At 52.2% G+C, this 26,903-nt stretch overlaps 2 protein-coding genes across 2 annotated transcripts in view; one reads left to right on the top strand and one right to left on the bottom strand.

Annotated features, from left to right (window-relative positions):
• Positions 1-26,903, bottom strand: part of fry (Protein furry) — a 153,777-nt gene that overhangs the window by 73,693 nt on the left and 53,181 nt on the right. The gene's annotated exons all lie outside the window — the stretch shown is intronic.
• LOC139748266 (FMRFamide receptor-like) lies at positions 166-26,575 on the top strand. Its single transcript, XM_071661222.1, is given in 4 exon segments — positions 166-1,387; positions 1,389-2,069; positions 14,544-14,859; positions 24,692-26,575. Coding segments are annotated over 4 exon segments (1,518 nt in total). The 5' UTR covers positions 166-1,051; the 3' UTR covers positions 24,877-26,575.

Below are 26,903 nucleotides of genomic sequence, written 5' to 3'. Positions count from 1 at the left end.
CTCTCTCTCTCTCTCTCTCTCTCTCTCTCTCTCTCTCTCTCTCCGAGGCGTCGGGTATTACCTTGTTCGTCGTGATTTCAATACAATATACCATCGATGCGTTAAGCTCTATGTACACCTCATACCCATGTGAACTCTGGGGCCACCGACTGGCTGTCCAACACCACAGGGATGTGTCTACCTCTGGACCATAAAACTCGCGTTTCCCGCTAGGATGAATGTATCACGGATGCCCTTCTGAGGTGTAAACCGAACCTGCGACCCTTACGGGTACAATATAAAGGTCGTACGTTCACCTGGACACGTCATGTATGTGCCATGAATTACTAAAAGGTGATTTGAGGAACTAAAGGATCGCCTCCCCCCCTCGCTAACGTCGATGGTGTGGGAACGGGAGATTAATGACAACACTAATGATTTACCGAAGGGAAGGGCAGGTCTCAGGTGAGAGTGTAGCGGGAGGCGGGAGGGGGGCACGAGCGGGGAGTGTGGGAGAGGTGAGAGTAAGGTGATGCTGGGAGAGGAGGCGGAGAGCGAGGGCAGCCAGTGTGTGTTGACCCCTCGCTTGACGTGGTGCTCGGCTCTCCCTGCCTCTTGGCACCGCCCAGTTCCCTCCCTCCGTCACTGACGACAGCACCACGCCCTCCAACCGCCACACCACGCCTCCTCCCAAGCCGCCTAACATCTCATATCTCAGTGACCGGGAAAGACAGATTTCGGGCCCATTATTATCATTTTTCACTTACCATATAAAGTGTAATTATCATCCCGCTTTCAATAAGTACCAGAACACTGGAGCAAAACACGTGACTGATGTAGCTGAAACAGATGAATGACAACATGTGTTCACCCAATGGGGTCGGATTCCCTGTTAGTGACGGTCACGGAGTTTATAATAGAGTCCTCGTAATTTGAGACCAGTGGTTGGTCCCTGGAGCGTGTGTATGTGAGTGGTAAGTGGTCCATGAGACGCCCTGGCCCACCAGAATGTGACTGGCTGTGGTAACGGTGACGGTAAGGGAAGACACAGGTAGCGTGACGCACTTCGGGGATGGCGGGTGTGACGGAGAGCGTCGCCGTGACGCCATGGCCTGCCCAGGTGTTCTCCAGCTGGGACTATAACATGAGTTGGGATAACACCAGCTGGGACAACAGGAGCTGGGAGGGCGGCGGTTGGGACAACAGGAGCGTGGAGTGGACGTCGGAACTGTACGCCATCGACCACATCCAGTTCTGGGTGACGCCGGTCCTGGTGATGTTCGGGTGTGTGGGCAACGTGGTCAGCGTGTGGGTCTTCCACTCGACCAAGCTGCGGACCCTCAGCTCCTCCTGCTACCTGGCCGCCCTGGCCGCCTCCGACACGGGCTTCCTGGTGACGCTCCTGCTAGGTCTGGCTCTCCATGATCGGCCACGACCTGTTGAACCAGCCCGGCTGGTGCCAGGCCATCAACTACGCTATCTACGTCACCACCTTCCTGAGCGTGTGGTTGGTCGTGGCCTTCACAGTGGAGAGGTTCATCGCCGTGTGTTATCCCCTCCTGAGGGCGACGGTCTGCACAGTGCGTCGCGCCCGACTCGTTATTCTTCTCCTGACGGCGGTGGCGCTCCTGTTGTACTCGTACCTGCTGGTGGCTGCAGCGCCGGGGCACCACCCAGGGGCGGGCCGTACCATGTGTAAGGTGCGGCCGCAGTACATGCGTCTGGCCACGACCATGAACCACATCGACACGCTCCTCACGCTCGTCCTCCCGGTCCTCACCGTCGTCACGCTCAACGTCCGCATCGCTCGCTGCGTCTGGCACGTCGAACGTCTCCGTCACTCGATGACGCTGGCCCACTGCAACGCCTCGGCCTCCAGCGACGTGAACCGTGGATGGGCGGGGTCCATGGGCAGCCAGGAGGGCGGGAGCAGCGGCTCGGGCGTGGTGGTGGTAGCCGGAGGGCGTGGGAGCCAGACCCCGAGGGTCAGGTCACAGAATAAGGTCACCAAGATGCTCCTCATCATCTCCACTGTCTTCATACTCCTCAACCTGCCCTCCTACGGCATGAGAGCCTACATCTTCTTCTGGGTGAGCCTCCACCACACCTGCTGCAGGGTGGGTCAGCCTTAACACCTGCTGCAGGGTGGGTCAGCCTTAACACTTGCTGCAGGGTGGGTCAGCCTTAACACCTGCTACAGGGTGGGTCAGCCTTAACACCTGCTACAGGGTGGGTCAGCCTTAACACTTGCTGCAGGGTGGGTCAGCCTTAAAACTTGCTGAAGGATCAGCCTTAACACTTGCAGGGAGATCAAGTGCAAGGGGCATCGAACCCCTATCATACAGTATACCACAGAAACCATATCACTACATCACCAAAAGACGAAAGTATCGAACCAAGGTACTCGACAAGTCAGTAGACGTTACGAAGCGAAAGCACACTTTTCAGAGGTTGTCAGAATGACCAGACCAAGAGGATGTGTGTGTGTGTGTGTGTGTGTGTGTGTGTGTGTGTGTGTGTGTGTGCGCGCGGTCGTGGGGAAGGAGTGAGGAGCAACACAATGTGCGAAATTAAACCAACAATTTAAAAAGCTAAGTCTAATTCCGCTCCTAATTGTCAGTCAATTGGGTTAGACACACTAGGAAATTACTGAACCCTTTATCCCTTGAGCACGACGGCACGACTCTCGAACACGACGACGCAACCCTTGAGCATTGACGGTATGAGCCTTGAGCATTGACGGTATGAGCCTTGAGCACGACGGTAGGAGCCTTGAGCATTGACGGTATGAGCCTTGAGCACGGCGGTAGGAGCCTTGAGCATGGATCGCACCGTCGTGCCCAAGGGTCGTACCGCCGTGCTCAAGGGTCGCAGAGTCGTGTTCATGGGTCGTCCCTTCGTGCTCATGAGTCGTACAGCCGGGTTCATGAGTCGTACAGCCGTGCTCAAGGATCGTATCGTCGTGCTCATGGGTCGTACCGTCGTGCTCAAAAAGGTTATCAATAAGCGGAATGACTTCATGCGGGGGTTGAAGTCTGGCACATTAATTACCAACCAACTTGGAGGTATAGGTGTGGGGCATGAGGCGGCCGAGATGCATGCATCTTCAGGCGACTTTCTAAAGCCATGCATAAACAATGACGTCCCAGCCGCCAATACGGTAGTTAACTTCCCCGAGCGCTGGGTTTTTCATTCTCCATCAGACTGAGGCGCCCGGCGAACAACCAGTATGGAATATAGAATAAGTACACTCGCTGCGGCGCCCTGCTTGCTAAATAATTTTCGCTGTATAAACGCATGGTTCACTATTAGTGAGGGCTGTGTCCCCCAGCATGGCCATCCCTAATATCATTAAGGTTTGTCAGTGAGGCCTCGACATGGCCACTCCTTTCATTGGGCCTGTGAGTAAGGGCCATGTCCTCGACATGGGCACTCCTATATCACTGGGCCTTTCAGTGAGGGCCAAGTCCCCGGGCATGGCCACCCCCTGGTAGCCTCAATTGGGCGTGTCAAGTAAGTGTCACGTCCTAGTGACAAGGATATCACTGGGGGAGATCTCGAGCCGTGAGCTGGCCAGGCTAGACCAAGTCATCTACGGCCCACAGCGAGGGTATATACTGCTGGGTGGGTTGCACGCTGTCTACCCGCTTCCCACGATCGAACCACTGAGATCAAAACGCGGTAACGCTACCCATCATACACCTTTTCCCACGGAGGGGATTCGCCAGGCTCCTTCTCTGCCCTGGGGAGAAGCCCCATATATGAACTACGAATCCAGAGAGAGATGATGATGGAGGAACTCAAGTCATGCCTCAGAGAGCCAACTCGCTATCAAAGGACAGAGAGACAGAGAGAGACGCGGGGGCCAGACGCTCCGGGCGGAGGCTGCCGCATAACAGCATTAGCTGGTTGTGTCGGCTGGGAAAACAATACATGAAATACCCGCAGCCATGGGTGAAAGGACAAAAATAAAAAACACCATCAACCTTTTTAACCGCGTGGCGCCCCGCCGGCGGGATCAACGATACCGCCTCTGACAGGTCCAAAGGAAGAGGAGGGTGGTCTTCTTCTACGACGGGGAACAACAGGCTAGGGAAACATGTAGGGGTGTGTGTGTGGTGCGCGGAGGGTGTGGTCTATGGGCGCGGCATATACACCTCCGAGGACCATAGACACGGTGAGGGTATACTACAGAGGTCTGCGAGCGAGCCTCAACATCTGAAGTGGTAAAGATTTTTGTCTCTACAATAATTGGCTAGATGTAGGTAGATGATGTCGGCCTTAATGTGACCATTGTTGTTGATGGACCTACAGCCCAAACCACGAACCAGCCACAACTCGCACATCTGGAGAAAGAAGTCGCAATGACCAGTATTTTACGTAACAACACACATAACACACGAGGCCCAGTCTTCGAGAAGGAGAATGAATCCCACTGACGTTAATGAACGTAGAAACACCCCATGAGAAAATGAGGCAACATGAGGCACTGTGCGATACGCATACATACGTCTACTGACCCACAACTCCCTCAAAAAGACACACTCCAGTGACAGCTTCGCCTCTCGGGGTTACGCTCAGCACGAGCGCCATCACCAGTACGGGTCAACTGAATCCTCTCTCAGTAAATACTGATACGAAATCATTTAAAGATACGTCTAAAAATTCGGTCATCTCAGAATCGCTGCCGTTTTCTGATGGACAAAAGGACGCATTCATAAAGATAAGGAAGGAATTCGAGAAAACATGAGGACATTTGGTATATGTGAGAGCATTTACGATGCCAGGCCAGAATCTAAAATGTTCTCCCGCGGGTGCACACGCACAGTGCCGCTACAGCGTACTGTGAGGTTATGTGACTAGACGCAGCATCACACACACACACACGCACACAAGCACGTACCTTCTGCTTTACTAACCTGTCTCCATCTACCCACATGTGTCGCAGAAAGTGATGTGCGGGAAGGAGCCTTCTGCTTTACAGTCCTGCCGCCATGCACGTAAATGTGCCGGAGGGCATAGCGGGTGGGGAGGAGCCTTCTGCTTTACTGTCATACTTTCTCATCTACTGTCCTCCAGCAGAGGACCTTGTCGTAGATCATCAGGTCCTCTGTCACCTCACTTTCCCATGTACCTGCCATGCTATTCACAAATTACCATACACTCCTATGAACCTTCCGTGCTAATCTCATGTTACCACGCATTCCTATTACCCTGCCGCCATTTGGGGCAAGCAAACATTATACCAGTGAGTCATCATTCAACACGACATACCTTACCTGAAGACAGTGCACGAGGCTGTGTACACCTACCACATTCGTATACAATCTATCTACACAGGTTTGCGAGGCTGTGCAACCCACAACATTCGTATACAATCTATTACCTTCATTAGACACACCCTGTGTGTAATATGTAAACAAGCTGGTGGATTTAGAAGCCAATGAGAGTCAGGTTACCAACACTGTGACATTAATGAGGTGTTGCAAGGCACAGACCAATGCGTTGGCGCAATGTATTGCAACAGCAGCAACACCAGCATGCAACATTATCTCAACACTGTTATACACCGGTGAGCTGTTCTGATGGTCTGGGACGTCCGCCACCTCCCCGTCCCTCCCGCCCTAACCTCACACACACACACACACACACACACACACACAGATGGATGGCTTTCACAGTCGGCTGATTTAATCCCCGCGCTGTGTAGCTGTGCCTGAGGGGCTGAAGAGAGCTGGGAAAGTGGGAATTATTGGTTTAGACCAGCCAGCCACCCCCATGCCCCAGCTCAACGCCATTCTTAAGTGACGTCCCTCGTCGGCAGTCTTCTACTCTGTCTCCTTCGTCCTCGCCTGTCCGGCTGCCTGTCTGTGTCTGCCTGTCTTTCTCTGTCCATATCTGCCTTTCTTTCACCGTGCGTCTGCCTGTCTCTTAATGTGTCTGTCTGTCTCTCACTGAATCTGTCTGTCTCTCACTGCGTCTGTCTCTTCATCTTTCACTGTGTCTCTTGTCTGTCTATCTCTCACTATCTCTCTGTCTTTCCATCTCTCACTGTCTGCATGTATCTGTCTCTCACTAAGTCTGTGTCTGCCTGTCTCTTACCGTGTCTGTCAGCCCCCGTCCCCTCTCCCCGATCCCCGCCAGACCTCCAAGTGACGGCACCCGTCCGTCTCCCGTCAAGCCCTGATTGACGGAAGCCCTTCCTTCCCCCCCCCCCCCTTTAACTTCAACCCATCTGTTCACACGCCCAAGTTACCACAGCTGAGCGCATAGTTAGAGTTCCTTTGTAATTAGATTACGACATGCCATCTGAATATCTCCTCCCTATACTTAGCCAATTCCCTCACAACCACCTGTTCTTTACGTCCCACGTAACGTCCACCCTCCCCATTGTTCTCCTGTCTTACAACGCCTTAAAGACATTTGTCTGGTCCTTGTGCTCTGTCTTACACACCTCCTCCAGCCTACCACGGTGTCTGTAGGTGCGTGTCTGTGTCTGTCTGTGCAGGAGGAGGGGCGATGTTGACGGAAGTGGCTCTTGTTTACGGCGTGCAGGGTGTCCATTAGGGTGGGGCGGGATGACCACAGGAGCGGGGCGGGCTGACCACACGGGTTGGGGGGAAGGAGGGAGGGGGGGGTTACCACGACCTTATGGGTAATGACCCCCTTAAGTGTGTTGACGTCTGCAGTGCCAGCCGTCATGACACGACCCCCCCAGCGCTCCTGACGTCGAGAGGGGGGAAACCGAGGTCACACCAGGTGGAACACAGGCTTGGCGATGAGGGCAGGGGAGACGGTAGTGACTGGGGGGGAGGAGGGTGAGGATTACTCGATCATAATGAGGGATTCTTTTTTTTAGGAGAAAGCAGCCCAGATGGTGTGAGGTATGGGGTGTTGATAACCCTGTTCTAACACGAGGGGGGAGAGAGAGAGAGAGAGAGAGAGAGAGAGAGAGAGAGAGAGAGAGAGAGAGAGAGAGAGAGAGAGAGAGAGAGACACTACCCCGCTTGGACGAAGTCATGAGTGGCCCCGACGTGCTGTGCATGACGGGTGAACCATGGACGCACCCGTCATGCACACGGACCATGCACACATGACCACCACATTGCCTGTACTGCCTGAGACACCACTGTAGTGAACATGACCTGTATAGGGAGGCGCCAGAGGTGAAGGGAACCCTTGTATGTCCCTACCACCAACCACCACCACAACCAAGGTGACAACCTTACCCCACAACTATATGAACCGTACGCGGCGCATCCGGAAAATCAAACTAAAAACGAAAAAGGACAAGAATCGGCCCTCATATATATGTATTTTTTTTCATTTTTCTTCGTCCATTTTCTAAATGAAATGTCAAGACGAGCGTTGTATAAGCCTGGAGCGGGAAGGTGGGTGTTGGGGACTGCGTTGCCCCAGTAACCACACCATCTGATGAGGAAGTAACGCGTTAATTACACCAGAACCATTACCTACCACTGCCATCATGGTTCCTGCCCTACCACACACATACTGCAGCCTATGTACACACACACACACACACACACACACACACACACACACACACACACATATACACACATATACACAATAATCACATCTCACGAGAGCAATAAAATACTTTGTCTAGGACGTGAGGAGATGCCGGGCGCTCGTAAAGAAACTGACACTGGAGGACTACATGGCCGCACCTCAGGTCAAAACGTTTCCACTGTACATTAATAGTTAAATTTTAGCACTGGTCGGGAGCCTACCTTACCCTGCTCCCGGTGCTCCTACTTAGAATCATTTGCATAGTTGTATCTTCCTCTGTAGGAAGCGTTGCAACGTCAGAATATTCGTATGGGTCTCATATCACCAGATACGAAGGTGGGTTCGATCCTGAGGACGTGCGATGAGAACGTACAAAATAACACCCGACAGAACCGGCACCTCAAACAATGCCTTTACGTTGCTGGTAAAATATAGAAATATTTACTCTCCATTGCACCACGGATCTATATATATATATATATATATATATATATATATATATATATATATATATATATATATATATTTATATATATATATATCACACATGAAGACGTCCGCCATCTACTGCTACGTGTGTGTGTGTGTGTGTGTGTGTGTGTGTGTGTGTGTGTGTGTGTGTGTGTGTGTGTGTGTGTGTGTGTGTGTCGTCCTTCCGCCGACCCAAGCCAACAATATGAGGATAATTTTCATCTCGTCGTAGGTCTGACGGGCGATCTGCACGATGACAGACACCACCACCACTCCTCCCCTCACCTCCGGGGCTCCTCCCTTGACAAACCTTCCTCTCAGCACGTAAAAAAAAAAGCTTCGTAGCGCACTTTAACGCTATAGCGTAAACTGAGAGAGAGAGAGAGAGAGAGAGAGAGAGAGAGAGAGAGAGAGAGAGAGAGAGAGAGAGAGAGAGAGAGAGAGCGAGAGCCGTAAGCTGTGAATTTTCCAGCGACCAGCAACACCATCACTTTCCTTAATGGACTCAAGCCCACAACGTCTTCTTATATGGGACGATGAACAGGGGAAAAAAATATGGAATACGTGTAAAACTTTCCGTACTGTGGGGCTGTAGGCTGTGGTGGAGTAGCTCCGGGCCTGCGTAAGAGTGCGCGCGCGGAGGGGCGGCCTCTGTCTCCACCACCATCATCACCCCCTACCACCGTGGTAGCATCTTCCTCCTTCTCCTCCTCTTCCTCTCCACCATCATCATCACCACCACCTGGTAGCCTCCTCCTCCTCCTCTCCACCATCATCACCACCACCACCGTGGCAGCCGACATCAGCGGCTGTCATCACCAGTGGCTGAACCATAAGCTATTTACATACAAATGGCGCGCCTCTTCACCCACTGTCAAGGGTGGGGTGGGACGTGTGATCTAAACCCACCCTCCCACCAGACACACACACACACACACACACACACATCCTCCTCCTCCTCACCCAAGCTACCCTCCCTCCCATGACCGTGCCACCTGTCCGTCCGGGTTCAGCTACCCTCAGCCGGAACAGATCTGCCACCCTCCACTCCGCCTTCCCCCCACACATCAAGCGAAACAGAACCGTTCTCCGGACATTCCGGAACAGGACGTCTTAAGGTGCTGGAACAGCGGTGAGAGCGGTCACCCTTGGGCGTGGGAGAGGGTGACACCCTTGGCCAAGGCTCCACACATACTTATGGACGGCTAATGTCACCCTACATACTCACATACTAACATCCACTGCTATCCACAATATACTATCCCAGTGTTCCCATCTGGTCCTCACCCTTACACCCTCACACTATCCCAGGATCCCTCCCCCTGGTCCTCACGCTACATCCTTACACTTCCTGGGCATATTTACCCTTACACACCCTTGCATACTCTCGCCCTCTCAACGTTCCACGCCATTACACTCGACATTACCTTCATTATTCACGTAATCTCGCCCTTACATCTCTCTCACTCTCTCTCTCTCCCCACCCATTACCTGTTGGCCCTAACATTAGGGCTTCCCTTCCCCTCAGGGCCAGTCAGTCAGCCCGAGAAAGACAAAAGTGGCAAAGAAAAAAAATTTGAGTGACGGAAGGATTAGTGGGTCGTGTCTCTGTGTGGCCCCCACTCTGGCACCTGCAGGTTCCCTCCTCCCCGCCCGGAGGCGTCATCTGGCATACGTTCGTTCCATGACAATACCACCAGCACCACTTCCACACCTCCTCCCTGAGCACGACGGACCGACCCTTGAGCACGGGCTGGACGAGAGCGAGGCGTGCCACGGCCCCGGATGGTCGTGCACTCGTGCTCGATGGGGGGATGTCTGGCAATGCCTTGCTCAAGGAGCTACGCACCGTCGTGCTCAAGAAGTCCATCTGCTGCTCTCTCTCTCTCTCTCTCTCTCTCTCTCTCTACCGGGTCCCGACGTTCGGGAAGCAACAAGTTCCCGTCGCGAGGGGATGACACAACCCAAGTTCGTCTGCAGGGAGGGAGGGAAGGGAGGAAGGAAAGGGAGGGAAGGTCGAAGCACGGGTGAGGAGCGCCTTCCAGCTATCCTACTGGGTGGAGAGGCCTCCCTGGTCTATAGAGCTGGAAGGGGCCGCCTGCCACCGCCCCTGACAGACCAACAACTGTCCCCCTGTCATCCCGCCTCCCCCCTACAGGGCTGTCATGGTCATGTGCCTTCCCCTACCTCGTCCACATCTGCCATACCTGTCACCACACCTGTGGCTCACACAGACCTACACCTGCAGCAGGAGACTCGCTGCCACAGCTGGGTACGGAGCACGTGTGGGTCCAGGTAGCAGTGAAGACTGAGAGATCCCCAGCCTGAACATAGTCATGTTTGGTGTGTACAAGAGACCCATTAACTCCCCGGATCTCTATCCTGTTTGCTATATTGAGAGGAGGAGGAGTCACCAGAATATAGCTGGGGTCTTCCAGGCAGTCACCAGAGTATAGCTGGGGTCTTCCAGGCAGTCACCAGAGTATAGCTGGGGTCTTCCAGGTAGTCACCAGAGTATAGCTGGGGTCTTCCAGGCAGTCACCAGAATATAGCTGGGGTCGTCCAGGCGGTCACCAGAATATAGCTGGGGTCGTCCAGGCAGTCACCAGAATATACCTGGGGTCGTCCAGGCGGTCACCAGAATATACCTGGGGTCGTCCAAGTAGTCACAAGGTTGGGTCGTCTTGGACGACAGCTAAAGAGTCGTGAAGGCATGAACGACACAGAAGCTCATTACCACCCACTTGTGTCACGCTAACAATGTTGACATGTACGCTTCCCGCTCACGTAAACAATATACAACCTCCAGCAAGCGTGCATAATAAAGACAAAATATACTTATTTCATCGCTAACTCTCAACAAACATTCCGGAATAAACTTTAAGTTTCTTCCACTACCAATAAAAAAAAACCTCATGCACCAAACAAAGTATTTTTTCTCGACACAAAAACTCTCTCCCAAAGTTGACACTAAAAATCTACGCAAAACAAAACTCACCAACACATAAAATTCTCCCGCGATCGCAAACATCAAAGACACTTTTCCCCAGGGGGGAAACTCGTCCCTCTCCCTCACCTCTGACCCAACCCTTAAACGCCATGCAAACTCCTCCAACGGAAACCTCCCGGACCACGTGAGGCACATCTACAACCCCCCGGACCACGTGAGGCACAGCTACAGCCCCCCAGACCACGTGAGGCACATCTACAACCCCCCGGACCAAGTGAGGCACAGCTACAGCCCCCCAGACCACGTGAGGCACATCTACAACCCCCCCGGACCACGTGAGGCACAGCTACAGCCCCCCGGACCACATAAGACACATCTACAACCCCCCCGGACCACGTGAGGCACATCTACAACCTCCCGGACCACGTGAGGCACATCTACAACCCCCCCGGACCACGTGAGGCACATCTACAACCTCCCGGACCACGTGAGGCACAGCTACAACCCAGAACCACCACGAGCGCGACCGTTCACCAGAGCATCACCCTTTCTACTGTGTATGCCTCGGCCCTGCCCGCCGGCCACATGAGCCGCCTCTGTCAACGCAGGATTCACAATAACAAACATTAATTTCAGAGGAGGAGGACAGCGGGGTCGGCCTGGGGGGAGAGGGGCTCCTCCCACCCTGTGTCCAATGCCAGGTCTAATTACCTCCCAAGTTAACACACCTTTCCTCACAGAAAGTCATTCTCTTGCCCCTCTATTACCCTCTAGCGTTCACGGCTCTGAGTACCTAACACTTTTTGAGGCGAAAATGCAATATGGTACGACGTGCTCTTTATTTGCACAAGTAAATGCTTGGTGATTTACATGTGCAGTGAGGAAGTGTGTACGTCTGGAGGGGTTGTACGCCCAGCGGTCCTAATGAGGTCGTAAATATGGCGGGTAGAGGGCGTGATGTGAGGCTGGTGGTCGTGAGGTGGGGCTGGGTCGTGGGTGTCTGCCCCAGCACTAGTGGCCATTACCGTCCTGGCGCAGGAGACACACGGCTCCTTCTGGCAGACACGTTCCTCTCTCTATGGTAAAGGTGTTAGTCAGAAGCCGTGTCTTGAAGAAGAAGTAGAAGAAGAAGAAGAAGAAGAAGAAGAAGAAGAAGAAGAAGAAGAAGAAGAAGAGGAAAAAGAAGAGGGAGAAAAAGAAGAAGAAAAGAAGAAGAAGAAGAAGAAGAAGAAGAAGAAGAAGAAGGAATCTAAAAGTTTTCGAGGAGGCTAAAAACTTCCCACGTCCAAAGTTTGAGTTGTTGGTCATTAGGTACGACACAGCTCGGGGGAGAAGAAAGAAAGGAGACATTCCTCTCAAGAGAGAGAGAGAGAGAGAGAGAGAGAGAGAGAGAGAGAGAGAGAGAGAGAGAGAGAGAATATAGACACAAGCCTCCCATGCGTCTGTCGTCGGGGCAGTGGTGGACCCAACACCACACAAGGCGCCACCTGGCCAGATGTAAGCATAATATTCATGTTTGCGCTTCGCTCTGCATACTGAGGATGCAACAGCTGGTGTGCACGTATGAACGCCCCTCACTCCGTCAGCTGAGGCCGTGACAGTGTACAGATACCTGCTGGACGACGGTAGGGGAACCTGACGCAGGGGCGGAAGGACGAGGAGGAGGAGGAGGAGGAGGAGCGGGAGGCGCCCTCAGAGTGGTGGTAGTGGTGTCAACAGGTGGTGGCACGGGTAAAGGGAGGTAGGATGAGGTGGGTTGGAGGGAGAGGGTAAACCACGACACATCCACAACCCAGCCCTCACACACACTCACACACACACATACACAACACACACACACACACACACACACACACACACACACACACACACACGGTCTATAGCGTCTTAACAAAAAAGGTGTTTTCCTGTTGAAATATATAAATATATTTGTATGGGAGGCGGCGCAGGAGTAAAGAATAATGCCACTCGTGGGACCACAAAGCCTTAACTATTATAAAGGCTTCCCGGAAGGACCTGGTTAAACAATGGCCATGTTTGCTTTGTGGGGGCTGCCCCCAGGCTGACACGGAAACTGCATCTCCACGCCCTACTATACCGCGTCCTCCCAGCTACCATAGGTGCTACCACGCCACCGCCTCCCACCTCTCATAGTCCCAGACCCTCCTATACCGCGCCTCCCAGCTACCTGTACAGCACCAGCTGCTACCACAGACCACTGCTCCCTCCCCTTACAGCCATCCTCCCATAACTGGTGACAGTTTCTGGTAATCACCTGACCAGGTCCTCACCTGACCAGGTCCTCGCCTGACCAGGTCCTCACCTGACCAGGTACTTACCTGACCAGGTCCTCACCTGACCAGGTACTTACCTAACCAAGTCCTCACCTAACCAGGTCCTCACCTGACCAGGTACTTACCTAACCAGGTCCTCACCTGACCAGGTACTTACCTAACCAGGTCCTCACCTGACAAGGTCCTCACCTGACCAAGTACTTACCTAACCAGGTCCTCACCTGACCAGGTACTTACCTGACCAGGTGAGTGAGTACCTAGCGCCCTTCCCTTGTACCAACTCACTACCATCACTTCAGCACATGCTAATGACAGTACCGTCCATCCAATCATATCACGCGATTAATCAGCAAAGTAATTTCCTTGCAAACATCATCAAATTAACCCGCACCACGTCACTTGCTAATGAGAAGGGGGGGGGGGGGGTTTAATTAAGGCAAAAGTTTTGCTATGGCTGTAAAGCAATATCGCTGTCATCGTGTATTAACCAATATTACCTACCAATAATGGATATACAAACCCAATACAAGCAAATTAAAATCCATAAATAATCTATTCTGCTCTCCTACTGCAAGAGCGAATGTGCCAATATGTGGGGAATAGATTTATAGTTAGCTGGCCAATATTTCATGATCCACTTGAACACACCCGTACAACCCAGTTTGATCGAGAGTATTTAAGCTTAAAGGCCTGGGTTAAGGCCCAGACTTATGACACTGGCGCTACCTCATTAACGCTGCAATGGGCGAGAGAGAGAGAGAGAGAGAGAGAGAGAGAGAGAGTGTGTGTGTGTGTGTGTGTGTGTGTGTGTGTGTGTGTGTGTGTGTGTGTGTGTGTGTGTGTGTGTGTGTGTGCTACAGTTCTCCGTCTGCATGTAGTAACACCACGAGCCAGAAGTCACCTTCGACGAGGAAGAAGTACGCCTTAAAGGAGCTCACCTTACCCTATTCCCGCATCGAGTGCAGCCCCTAAGCTCTACAAACTCCATTAAACCGATGCTGGGATCACACACACATACACACACAGACGCACAAACATACAGTCACTTGCTTACTAAATGGCGTCCTAGCTTCGTCTCTTCGATGTATATCAACTGACTGTTATATTTCTCTCTTGTGTCTCCCCTGATGATGTGATTATTACACGAAAGTGCACTTGGGAACTTATCGTGTTTCATCTTCCCCGTGGACTCATATTTATATATAAACATTATATATATATATATATATATATATATATATATATATATATATATATATATATATATATATATCCCACTGGCTGTCGAGTAATGATATACCCGTGTGTGCCCACAGTGTGGGGAGAAGTGCGACGCCAGCGGGCTCTTCTACACCCTGCAGCAGACCTTTACGCTCCTCTTCTACACCAACTTCGCCATCAACTTCCTCCTGTACTGCGTCACGGGCCAGAACTTCCGGCGGGCGGTGGCGGGCATGTGCCTGGCCGGGCGCTGCTGCCCCTGCCGCCGCCGCCACCACTACCCAGGCTCCGGCCGTGGCCGCCGCCACCGCCAGCGGCAGGGTTCCATCAACCTCCCGGGCTCCACCACGCGGCCCTCCCCGGGGTCCATACGCTTCCCGCCGCCCTCCACCTTCGACAGGAACGCCACAGGTAGGCAAGCAGACTCACTTCCACCCCCCCCCCCCTCTCTCTCTCTCTCTCTCTCTCTCTCTCTCTCTCTCTCTCTCTCTCTCTCTCTCTCTCTCTCTCTCTCATTCACCTGTTCTCTGCCGCTAAAGACGTGTTCTTCTATAACAGTGTCTGAGGAGTGTTATTCTATAACACTGTCTGAAGAGTGTTCTTCTATAGCACTGTCTGAACAGTAGAATCGATGACTTTTTGAGACGTGTACACGACCAGGCGTGTCTCGTTACTTGTACGACCCCTTTGAGCACGATAGTACAACCCTTTGAGCACGACGGTACGACACCCCTTGAGCCCGACGGTGCGACCCTTTAAGCACGACGGTACGACACCCCTTGAGCACGACGGTACGACCTCCTTTGAGCATGACGGTGCGACCCTTCAGTATGAAGGCCAGACCGTCCCACGACCCAGGGTCGTAGAGCGTCGTGCTCAAAAGGGAGGGGGGGTATCATCATCTCTCCTAACCCTTCTATAATACATTTCGTAATGAGAGAAATGAATCAATAATTGATGATCGGCGCGCGTCTGGGACTACCTCAAGCCATGATGTCGGGAGGAGAAGGGACTTATCAAAATCTATCCAGAAAGTCATTAATAACATCTAAAAACTTGATGGGAGTGAGGGCAGACTTTGAGCCCGGGTCGGGAATGGCCGTCTTCTGACGTCCTCAAGGAAATCGATCGCCAAAGGTTTTACGGGAAACGGTGTGTGTGTAAATAACCCAGCGTTCAACTCAGTGTAGAACGTCCCGCGTTCAAGGCGACGTGCTCAACTCCCTACGGTCGAGGCGACGTGTTCAACTCCCTACGGTCGAGGCGACGTGTTCAACTCCCTACGGTCGAGGCGACGTGTTCAACTCCCTACGGTCGAGGCGACGTGTTCAACTCCCTACGGTCGAGGCGACGTGTTCAACTCCCTACGGTCGAGGCGACGTGTTCAACTCCCTACGGTCGAGGCGACGTGTTCAACTCCCTACAGTCAAGGCGACGTGTTCAACTCCCTACAGTCAAGGCGACGTGTTCAACTCCCCTCGGTGGACTGCGGTCAACAAGACGGCTTCGGGACCCCGCGGTCAAAGCAATGTTCCCTCAGTCAAGTGGGTCACGAATTAGAAATGTTGGAAGTAATTGTCCGGCGCAGCAAATGAGCGGAATGAGGCCATTAGGAGCCGGGAAGGGGAATAATGTCATGGTGTAATGAGTTGGGGAAACGGGGAGGGTAGGGGAGGCGATGGACGGGATGGGGGAGTGGGCAGTCAGACAGACAGACAGACAGACACACACACACACACACACACACACACACATTAGGAGATGAAAACTCCTGCTGGTCGGTGCTTCATGGCAGCAGGAACAGCTCGAGAAACCATCTGTATTATTGACAATCAATCTCCCTCTTGACTTGTGGTCGATGGCGCGCTCCCGAGCCTGGATCCGCCGATGCACACACGTCTCTCCCGGGCTAACACTTTCCACTCATTTGTTTTTTCCCCTCCGACCTGAGACCTTGGACTGGGATCTTGTGACCCCGAGACCTGGGACTGGGATCTTGTGACCCCGAGACCTGGGACTGGGATCTTGTGACCCCGAGACCTGGGACTGGGATCTTGTGACCTCGAGACTTTGGACTGGGATCTTGTGACCCCGAGACCTGGGACTGGGATCCTGTGACCCCGAGACCTGGGACTGGGATCCTGGGACCCGGCCCGTGTATGGATCAAGTCGAGTGTCCTTTCTTTTCCAAGCTCCGTCGGTCGTGGGGTCCCATGGCGTACGGTCAGTTTCTCACGGGTCAAAGTTCATGTACCTATGGCTCAAGGGTCGGGTCACAAAAGTCAGGTTCTGCACCGGTAGTGGTGCCGTTGTGCTCAACGATCGTACCGTTGTCCTTAGAAGGGGCCCATATGGTCGTGCTTAGGGATCAGACAGGTCGTACTCAAGTGTCGTACCATCGTAGTCAAAGGTCGTACTGTCGTATTCCAGTATGGCACCATCGTACTCGAGAATCGTTATGTCGTTCTCAAGGGTCGTACCGTCATGGTCAATGGTCGTGCCGTCGTACTCAACTGTCGTAACATCATGTACTTCAGGGACGTCAATGACGCAAGTCTTTCGAACACGCATACGTCGCGTTTCTTTAGCTTTTCCCCCCTCAGGCTCGACCACAAAGTTTCTGACTGATCATGGAAAGTCCAACACCTAATGATTTGGGAACTTAATTTCCGAACAGAAGTTCAGGAGAAAAAAATGACTTTTCATTGCCATGTGAACTGATTGTCAACAACAAGGTCGGTCCCTTCCCCGTAGGCTTCCCAGCCAAAGCCAGGACTACGGCAGCCAAGCTCCCTCCTTCAGGAGGACCTCAGTCCCCTACCCACCAGACCAGATCTGCGACAGCCACCATCCTTCCCACAGGAGGACCTCAGTCCCCCAGTCAGGCCAGGGGTACAGCACTCACAGTCCCTCCTACAGGAGGACCTCAGTCCCTCAGCCATTCCAGGGATACAGCAGCCCTCGTACCTGCTACAGGAGGATCTCACTATCCCTGCCAGGTTAGGCCCACAACAGCCGCCCTCCGTGCCCCAGTCTTAAGTACAAAAGCTATCACTACTTTCTACTAAAAGGCTCCACTTCCCTCCCTGCGCCCCAGCAACCCTGCAGTAATTAGTAGAGCCCTGGAGGGGGGATTGTGATCCTATTATTCGAACGCCCCAATATTCACGAGCGAAAGAGCCTTCGCCATATACATTTTTATGTGGGTCTTGAGGCCAGTGGTGAAGCCAGAAACTTCTCTCAATACCTGCACGATCAAATAGTCTGGTACCTACACTTCGCTTCGATAATTCCATTTCAGAGAGCAAGTGATTAGTCTCTCAAACTGCACCAGAGTTTTAACAAGCGGTTCTCTCTCTCTCTCTCTCTCTCTCTCTCTCTCTCTCTCTCTCTCTCTCTCTCTCTCCTTCTTTCTTTATTTTTATTCTTTCTTGAACGACCTCCAGTGAGCAGGTGGTGTCTATAATCTGCAGAGAGAGAGAGAGAGAGAGAGAGAGGGAGAGAGAGAGGGAGAGAGAGAGAGAGAGAGAGAGAGAGAGAGAGAGAGAGAGAGAGAGAGAGAGAGAGAGAGAGAGAGAGAGAGAGAGAGAGGAGAGACTAACAAGGTTACCGACAGAGGAATTACGTACTCGTCTTCAATCACCAGCATGTCATTCATGCCTTTCTCATCTCCTGTCTCATCATGGATGAGTCTAGTGACTCATCAAGACATCCAGCTGTTATTACATATGTTCGTATAACTCTACGGATTCTACGTTCCTGTATTCACTTACTCATGTAAACGTGTGTGTGTGTGTGTGTGTGTGTGTGTGTGTGTGTGTGTGTGTGTGTGTGTGTGATTCGTAAAAGCCTGGGGTATCTGCCCGGCTTTTTGGAGGAGTAAAGGAATCACAGAGTGTAGAACGGGAGGTGCTGGAGGATTCTGACGAACCTGGAGTTGTACAATGGCCACCATGGGCTAGATTGTGACGCCATACGCTCAGGAGGGAGGATACACACACACACACACGATGGTGTGTGCGTGGAGGGGCGTCATAAACGCGGGGTCTTCTGGGCTGTTGTGGAGGGGAGTCAAGTGATGCGGAGGGTGGGTGTTGTGGGCGACGGGTGCTGTAGGTGAGTGGGGTGTTGTAAAGGGGTGGGAGAGTGTGCTGTGAAGGGGAGGGGGGAGGGCGGGGGTTGCAGTAGAGGGGAAAGCCAAGGTGGGTGTAAGCCTTGTGTTGGAGACCGCAAGTTCATGGCTTATCAATAGGGTGGGCCACCCCCCTCTCCTCCCACCAACCCCACCCCATCCCTCCTCATCTACTACCCCTCCCAACACTACACCCGGTAATTAGCACATCATTTCCCCTGAGGGCAACCAATATTTCGATCTCGCCAGAGCCGTTACAGCGTAGGGGTTGGGGAGTTGTGGGGGCGGGGTGGGTGTCAGGGTTCTGACTGTGGCATGGGGTGAGGCAGGGTGGTGGCAAGGGCACACGTAGGTGGGAGACTGTGTGGGTGGTAGGGTTGGGAGGACGATATCACGTCTCCCTCCAACACCAGCTGTCAAGCTGGGACTCCATCACCAGCTGTCGAATCCACCAGCACGACAGTACGATCCACGTGCACGACGGTGCGATGCACGTGCACGACGGTGCGATCCACGTGCACGACGGTGCGATCCAAGTGCACGATGACAGTTTCCTGGCCTCGAAGAAAACCCGGGACCTTTTTCAGTCATGTATATGTATGTGTGTGTGTGTGTGTGTGTGTGTGTGTGTGTGTGTGTGTGTGTGTGTGGAGAGAGAGAGAGAGAGAGAGAGAGAGAGAGAGAGAGAGAGAGAGAGAGAGAGAGAGAGAGAGAGAGAGAGAGAGAGAGAGAGAGAGAAGCTAAGCCTGTCTAAGCCATACACCTAAAATGTTTTTATCTGTATTCGAGAGTATTTCCTAAATCGCCCAGAGTGAGACGAGGGGATTTCAAAGAGGATTTTACAATCCCCCTCCCTCCCCCAAGGGATTCCTAGGGTAATTAAAAGCGAGTCCCTCAATGAACTCGTCCGGCTTATCTAAGCATCTGCCTCCTGAGCAACCCTGGACTTATTTCTTAATTATATCCGGATCTCCAGCAAGGATTTGCACAAGACTTGAAAGTCCTGGTCCAACCTGGCGTTTTCTACCGCCGGCCGGGTGAAGGCGCACCACTGCCGTGCCTACCGTACCGACGTGCTGAAGGGCCGTACCACCGTGCTCCAAGGCGGTACCGTTCGTGTTCGAAAGGGAGGGAGCGGGAAGGAGGGGGGTAACCTTCAAGCCTCTCCCTGCCTGAAGCGAGGAGGGCGTCCCCCCCCCCCCCCTACACACACACACACACACACACACACACACACATACACACACACACACACACACACACACACACACACACACACACGAGTCCACGACACTCGGTGCAGCGAGGACATCCCCACCATGCGACCCGTGACCTGGCGTATGTGGGACGCCCTTCCTTCTCTCTCTGGTGATGACCAAGGGCTTCCAGGTTCCAGCCCTTCCTCCACCCGTCCTAACACCACAAACACGATACACTATAATGACGTTTCGGATATTGCCTCCTCAGACTAGCCGGGCACCCTGTCAACACCAATAGGTGTGCACTGTCCACACGGGGAGGTAGCAAGTCTGGAAATACGGTGCACGACCATCTCCGGACAAGACCGTGTGTGTGTGTGTGTGTGTGTGTGTGTGTGTGTGTGTGTGTGTGTGTGTGTGTGTGTGTGTGTGTCAGTAAATACACGGGCGGAGGATTCATATGGCAATGGTGTCCATTTAAGCAACGAGGTGAGGCACTGGCTTCATGTGAAACCATGCCATATGTATGGTAGAGGGAACACTGGCTTCATGTGAAGCTCTCAATCCACGTATGATTCTTCTGGTCACAGGCGACGCCGCCCGCCCCAATGGCTTTAGCACCCCGGGGTCCTCCCACCACCACCTTACCACCGTCGCTCCACATAAGACGCCGTCAAGGCTCACTCACCCTCCGTGGTGGAGCGAGTCTCCACACACGCTCTCCCTGAGGAAATGAGTCTTTCCTTTCCCTTACTTCAATCTCAGGATGACTATAGGGACGAGAGCAACTCGTGTACCTCCATGTAAGCACCTCCGCCGCCCTCGTCTGACTGTATGCAGACGCTGGAACTTCGCCATCGCCCCTCTCAGTAGTACCCACTTCAACAGGTCCCCCGGCACTTGGCGCACCTCCACGTCTCACTTGACTGCGGTATGAACCTGAGGTTCGAGGTCCACTCACGGCCAAAAGATGCTGATTTTATGACTTAAGTTCCAGGTTATCCCAGTCTCTCCCCGGTGAAATTCTCATATGTATACATGAGAAGTAATTCCGTCGCATATTTGCAAATCCGAAGAGACAGACAGGAGGCAAAGGGGGAGGGTGAATAGGCAGCGAGGTGCGGGGGACAGCAGAGGAGGGAAGGCAGGTAATAGAACGACACACAACTGGACGACGGACTAGATAAGGATACAGAGAGGCGGAACACGACGCAAGAACGACGCAAGAGGGAGAGGAAGGTAAAAATAGCAGGATAAGACGGTAGGAGACAGGAAGAGGAAATCGACAGAGGAACAACAAAACTGCGTACGACAGGTGTAAATACAGTTAAGACAAGTGAGAGGTAAGAATGCCAGGGCAGACACACCAAGAGAAGCACAGACGTCGTAACAAATGGAAGGACTGAGAGAAAGATGGGTCCTGCCTTAAGCAGGAGCGAGGTAAACCCAGACTCACGCGTACACAGACCCACATGGACACGAAGGTGTCAATCACACAGCACGAGAACAGCTACTTACGGCAGCTAAAATATCAATAATATGAACAACAATGTATCAATACACGAGAGGAAAATATGGGTTACTGTTTGACTGTGTAATAGACAAACTTTATCTATCCATCAAGCAGTCTGCCCCAAGGAACGACTGATGGAATCAAATTCCACATCCTGAGTGTTGTGTCGGCGTAACCAGGATATGGTGATTATGCTAGGCAATGACTAGCAGCCTCCAACAGCCTGACTAAACAGACGAACACACATGAGAGGTTCGGCCCCAGATCGAGACGTGGGAATAGGAAAACCCCTCCACCCAACGTTGGCTAGGTATACGTTAAGGTAAGCACAAGTAATACGATCATCTCCCCGCGCGTAAACATGGCTCCATACGGAAGGGAAATGAGGTATTTCATTACTTCTGGTAAAGAAAACACAAGACGGAGATGGATCTTAGTGGGACATAGACGAGAAACGCCCCTGGCGGACGTGGGGGCATAGACGACAGACATCCCCGGCAAAGATGAGGACATAGACGACAGACATCCCCGGCAAAGATGAGGACATTGTCGACGGATATCCCCGGCAAAGATGAGGGCATAGACGACAGACATCCCCGGCAAAGATGAGGACATTGTCGACGGATATCCCCGGCAAAGATGAGGACATAGACGACAGACATCCCCAGCAAAGATGGGGACATAGACGACAGACATCCCCGGCAAAGATGGGGACATAGACGACAGACATCCCCGGCAAAGATGGGGACATAGACGACAGACATCCCAGGAGGCGGAGACGGGGACACAGATACCAAACAAAAGTGCTCATCTTCTCTAGAATTGTCGCACCCACACACCCACACACACACACACACATACACACACACACGGGTTGATAATACACCTATTCCCTCCAGCGTTCATCACCGGATACATACCACCTCATCCCTGAAGCCACCAAGTCCCTTGTGTTTACTACAGTGAACTCACAGTCTGAAATCACACGCCCACAACAGGCCCTCCTGATCTGCTGGAACGCTACAATGGATGGTCTAACATCAGCCACCTAAAGCTGTTCAGGATCTGCTGCCAACGCGAGGGAGGGACGCTCCACGCACAGGGAGGAGGGGGAGAGAGAGAGAGAGAGAGAGAGAGAGAGAGAGAGAGAGAGAGAGAGAGAGAGAGAGAGAGAGAGAGAGAGGCCAGTATAAGCCAGTCCCAGGGGGTTTACTACCGCTTCCTTTACATCCCAACCGTCGACGACAGAGCTATTGCTGAGGACGATCACCGCCCTGTCCACCAGTTTCTGTCAACCCATGCTACTGTCTGACCACATATGTAAAAAAAAAAAATAATGTATCTACATTTTCCACCAGCTTCTTACTGAGGTTTTTCTAAAGATCTATCATATATATATATATATATATATATATATATATATATATATATATATATATATATATATATATATATATATATATATATATCTTTTTCATAACTTTATACAACTTTACATAATTCTTTATCATCCGTGTTTTTTCCATTTCTTTTTCCCGTGTCTCACAACGAAGCGGTTACGTCACTTTACAAAACAACACGGTGAAGTCAATTCAGCTTTGATGAGGATGTTAATAATAAGACAAATCCGGCCAACAAAATCACTGTTGACACAGGCTAAATAAAAGGAGCAGTCAAGGAAAAAATGAGGAGATTAATTTTTGTTGTTGGATGACGACAATATGAGACACACTGTCAACACTCCTCTCCTGCAGCTGTATTAACAAGGGACTCTGGCATGAAGGGAATACCAGATGGAGGACCGACTCTCTCTCTCTCTCTCTCTCTCTCTCTCTCTCTCTCTCTCTCTCTCTCTCTCTCCTTACTTGATTCTTCCCACAGAGGTAAGGGTGTGTGTGTGTGTGTGTGTGTGTAGCTCCCACGAACAGCCCCTGTGAGCAGCGATGGTAATCCACCCTTCATTGTGAGAGATCATGTGAGCATCCTGGTATCCATGTACATATCTCCATTATCACTCGTACCGCTATCGTGGTAGCCGGGTCTCTCTCTCTCTCTCTCTCTCTCTCTCTCTCTCTCTCTCTCTCTCTCTCTCTCTCTCTCTCTCTCTCATAGTGGTAACAGCACGGGCGAGGAAGTCACCTTGGCACGCCGTCCTTTTTTTGCGACGGGTCTGGAGTGAAAGCTGCTAACACACACACACACACACACACACTGACGTGGAGTGGTACAACACCTGGACGTAGCGGTAAAGGCCTTCATCCCCCCTTCCCCTGGCTGGATCATGGATAGGCAGAAGGATAGAGGCGAGTCTGGATAGGCCAGATGAGCACCCGGTACATAAACACTTAATCAGACGAACACACGGTTGATTCGGGTACAGAGTCATGTACATTTTTAACCCCTCCTGTGATTTCAATACAGACTGGATGATGTCACCCAATGGGGACAGGTCTCGTAATAACTCTGATCTGTTCCTCTCATAACTCTTTTGTAGACTGATTAAACCGTACGGTGAATAACCGCTCGGCCATAGTTCCCTAGGATGTGATTGCCTGTTGTGGCAACCAATCTCTCAGATCAGAGGCCTTCTGTGTGTGTGTGTGTGTGTGTGTGTGTGTGTGTGTGTGTGTGTGTGTGTGTGTGTGTGTGTGTGTGTGTGTGTGTCATTCGCGAATCAATACTGATCTCCTCGGCAAAGTTGGCCATCCATGCACACGTCTGCACGGTCGGTTCTGCACGTCCAACCGCAGACCTCCTTGGGTAGGGCAGTACGATCCTTGGGTAGGGCAGTACGGTCCTTGGGTAGGGCAGTACGGTCCTTGGGTAGGGCAGTACGGTCCTTGGGTACGGCAGTACGATCCTTGGGTAGGGCAGTACGGTCCTTGGGTACGGCAGTACGATCCTTGGGTACGGCAGTACGATCCTTGGGCAAGAGACGCTGGCTTATGACCTGATCTTTACACGTCAGGTTGAAAGCCACACCATCATACCTAACGCTTCGTACCGTCGTGCTCAAGGGTCGTCCCGTCGTGCTCAAGAGTCGTACCGTCGTGCCCAAGGATCGTACCATCGTGCTCAGAAGTCTGCAGAAGCACGTGCACAGCCGTCCTGCAGGTACTCCTTGCGTACCACGACCCTGTACCGTTCTCTATATACCACCCCGCCAGTGTCGTAGGTCTGCCTCACCCTACACCGTACCGTTCTGCACGTAGCCACCTCACCCCTCCTTGTCGCCTAGGTTTGTCCCCACCCTCACTGTCTGTGGTCGTCACCTCCACCCTCACTGTCTGTGGTCGTCTGTCTGTGGTCGTCACCCCCACCCTCACTGTCTGTGGTCACCTCCACCCTCACTGTCTGTGGTCACGTGGATTTCATCTACCCACTCCTTCTCCCACACAGGTTCCGTGATGGTGAACATCCAGCTGTGGGAGGGTCCTGGTCGCCCCAACAGCTGCCTCTCCCGCGCCGCCAAACTCCACCACAACCAGGCACGCCCGCCCCGCCCCCACGCCCTGGCCACGCCCATCTCCAACGGCCACACCCGCATCACCAACGTCCCGGACGAGAAGGAGGACTCGTTCTGATCCGCCTGCCTCTGGCGGATGTCAAACACTGAGCCCGGGTGGGCGCTGGCCACCATCACCAACCCATCGTCACTGACTCACACAACTGTTCGTATATGTCATATACGAGAAGATAAACCCCTCCAGCCACGGGGGTACACGTCTTGAACACGGCGGTATGCCTCTTGGGTATGATGTGACCTTCAAGGGGTCAGGTTAAAGGTTACGCCATTCTCAACCGTCGTACTCAAGGGGCGTAGTACCGTCGTGCTCAAGGGGCGCAGTACCGCCGTGTTCAAAGGGCGTGCCGTCGTGGTGAAGTGCTTCAGGAGGTACATAACCAAAGATCGTCTCTTGCCAAGATTTGTAAGTTTCACACCCTGGTTATCTACTCCACACTTGAGAATATTAATAGATAAATTGTATGTTTTCGAGGATGTAAGACAATGGATTATGTCGAACATTCACTTTTCAAATGTATCATTATTAAAGCTTTCAAAAATGTGTTCAAAATTCCTCCAGACATAAGACGTGACATCTTAAAATGTTTTTTTGTCCAAGGGTAGTGACTCAGCAGGAATCTCAGAACAATGGATTTCAGTGGCGGACCTTAATAACTTGCCTCAAACCCTACAGGAAAGAGATTCGGAAACTAAATATGTACATTACTGGTGACCTATGGCCAAGTGTCTCCCCTTCCTGTAGAGGGAGATGTTAATAATAACTCCTCTGGGGCCCCGCAAGACTCTTCAACACCTTGCCATCTATCACCAGAGACAGCATGGGATGGTCGGTGGAGAAGTTCAAGAGTGTATAGGGCAAGAACCTACAACGTGCACCACAGCAGCCAGGCTGTGGGGGGGTTATGTGGGGTCTGAGGGCTGAGGCTTGCAGCAGCCTGATGGATCAACGACCCAACCCAGGAGCCTGGGCTCAACGTGGACTGTGGGAGGAGGTGTAGAAGACCTCCTCGGCGACGTCAAAGAATCCCTCAAGTCGCCTGGTTGACCTGGTCGAAGAACGCCTCAAGTCGCCTGGTTGACGGAGTCGAAGAACACCTCAGGTCGACTGGTTGACCTGGTCGAAGAACGCCTCAAGTCACCTGGTTGACAGAGTCGAAGAACATCTCAGGTCGACTGGTTGACCTGGTCGAAGAACGCCTCAGTTCGCCTGGTTGACTGAGTCGAGAAACACCTCAGGTCGACTGGCTGACCTGGTCGACGAACACCTCACTTCGACTGGTTGACCAGGTCGAGTTCTACATCAAAATTTCGCTGCATGACACACCGGCACAGAGTCGAGGCCGCCTATATCAACCCTCGTCCCTTACTGAATGTAGAGCACAGGTTGAAAGACACACAACAACACTGTGCTACATATGTGCAACAAATATGTTGAATGTTAAGAGAGAATAACACTCAGTAAAGGTTTCTGTATATACCAATTTGTTAGCTCATGCATGAAGAACGGGTGGGTGTGTGTGTGTGTGTGGGTGTGTGTGTGTGTGTGTGTGTGTGTGTGGGTGTGTGTGTGTGGGTGTATGTGTGTGTGAGGCACAGATCAGTTCTACCACCTCAGATATCACCTATCACCTCTGTACCTTGCCTGTAACACCATATTACCTTCACGCTACCTTAGCTTAGGCAAGAATCGATGTTATGTTCCGTCTGCATAAGAACTATCTCTAATGATTATCTTTAATACATAAACACTGCTCACCAATGTCCTTATTGTCCCAAACGTCAACGCCCCAACATAGGGATTATCGACTTAACTGAAACTTCTGTATCACATGATCTTGCTGCAAGCATTGGGTTACATCCAATGTTTCAAACTGGGTTTGAAAACTGGTGTGGTGGAATCCACTTACTGCAACCCGACCACACTAGACCAGCTTCTGATGGAGAGGAGTTACACGCATAAGCAACACGTCCAGATCAGCAGCTTCCAGGGTAGCAGGTGCCACTAACAGGTATAGAGACCAGACCTGACCGGTCGTCTTCCAGGGTAACCAAGGCCACTAACAACGTTGACCAGGACCAACCCAG

Source organism: Panulirus ornatus, chromosome 73 (genome assembly GCF_036320965.1).
Source record: "Panulirus ornatus isolate Po-2019 chromosome 73, ASM3632096v1, whole genome shotgun sequence".
Taxonomy (NCBI): domain Eukaryota; kingdom Metazoa; phylum Arthropoda; class Malacostraca; order Decapoda; family Palinuridae; genus Panulirus; species Panulirus ornatus.
The sequence above is the reverse complement of the archived record's forward strand: the minus strand, read 5'-3'. Positions and strand labels throughout refer to the sequence as shown.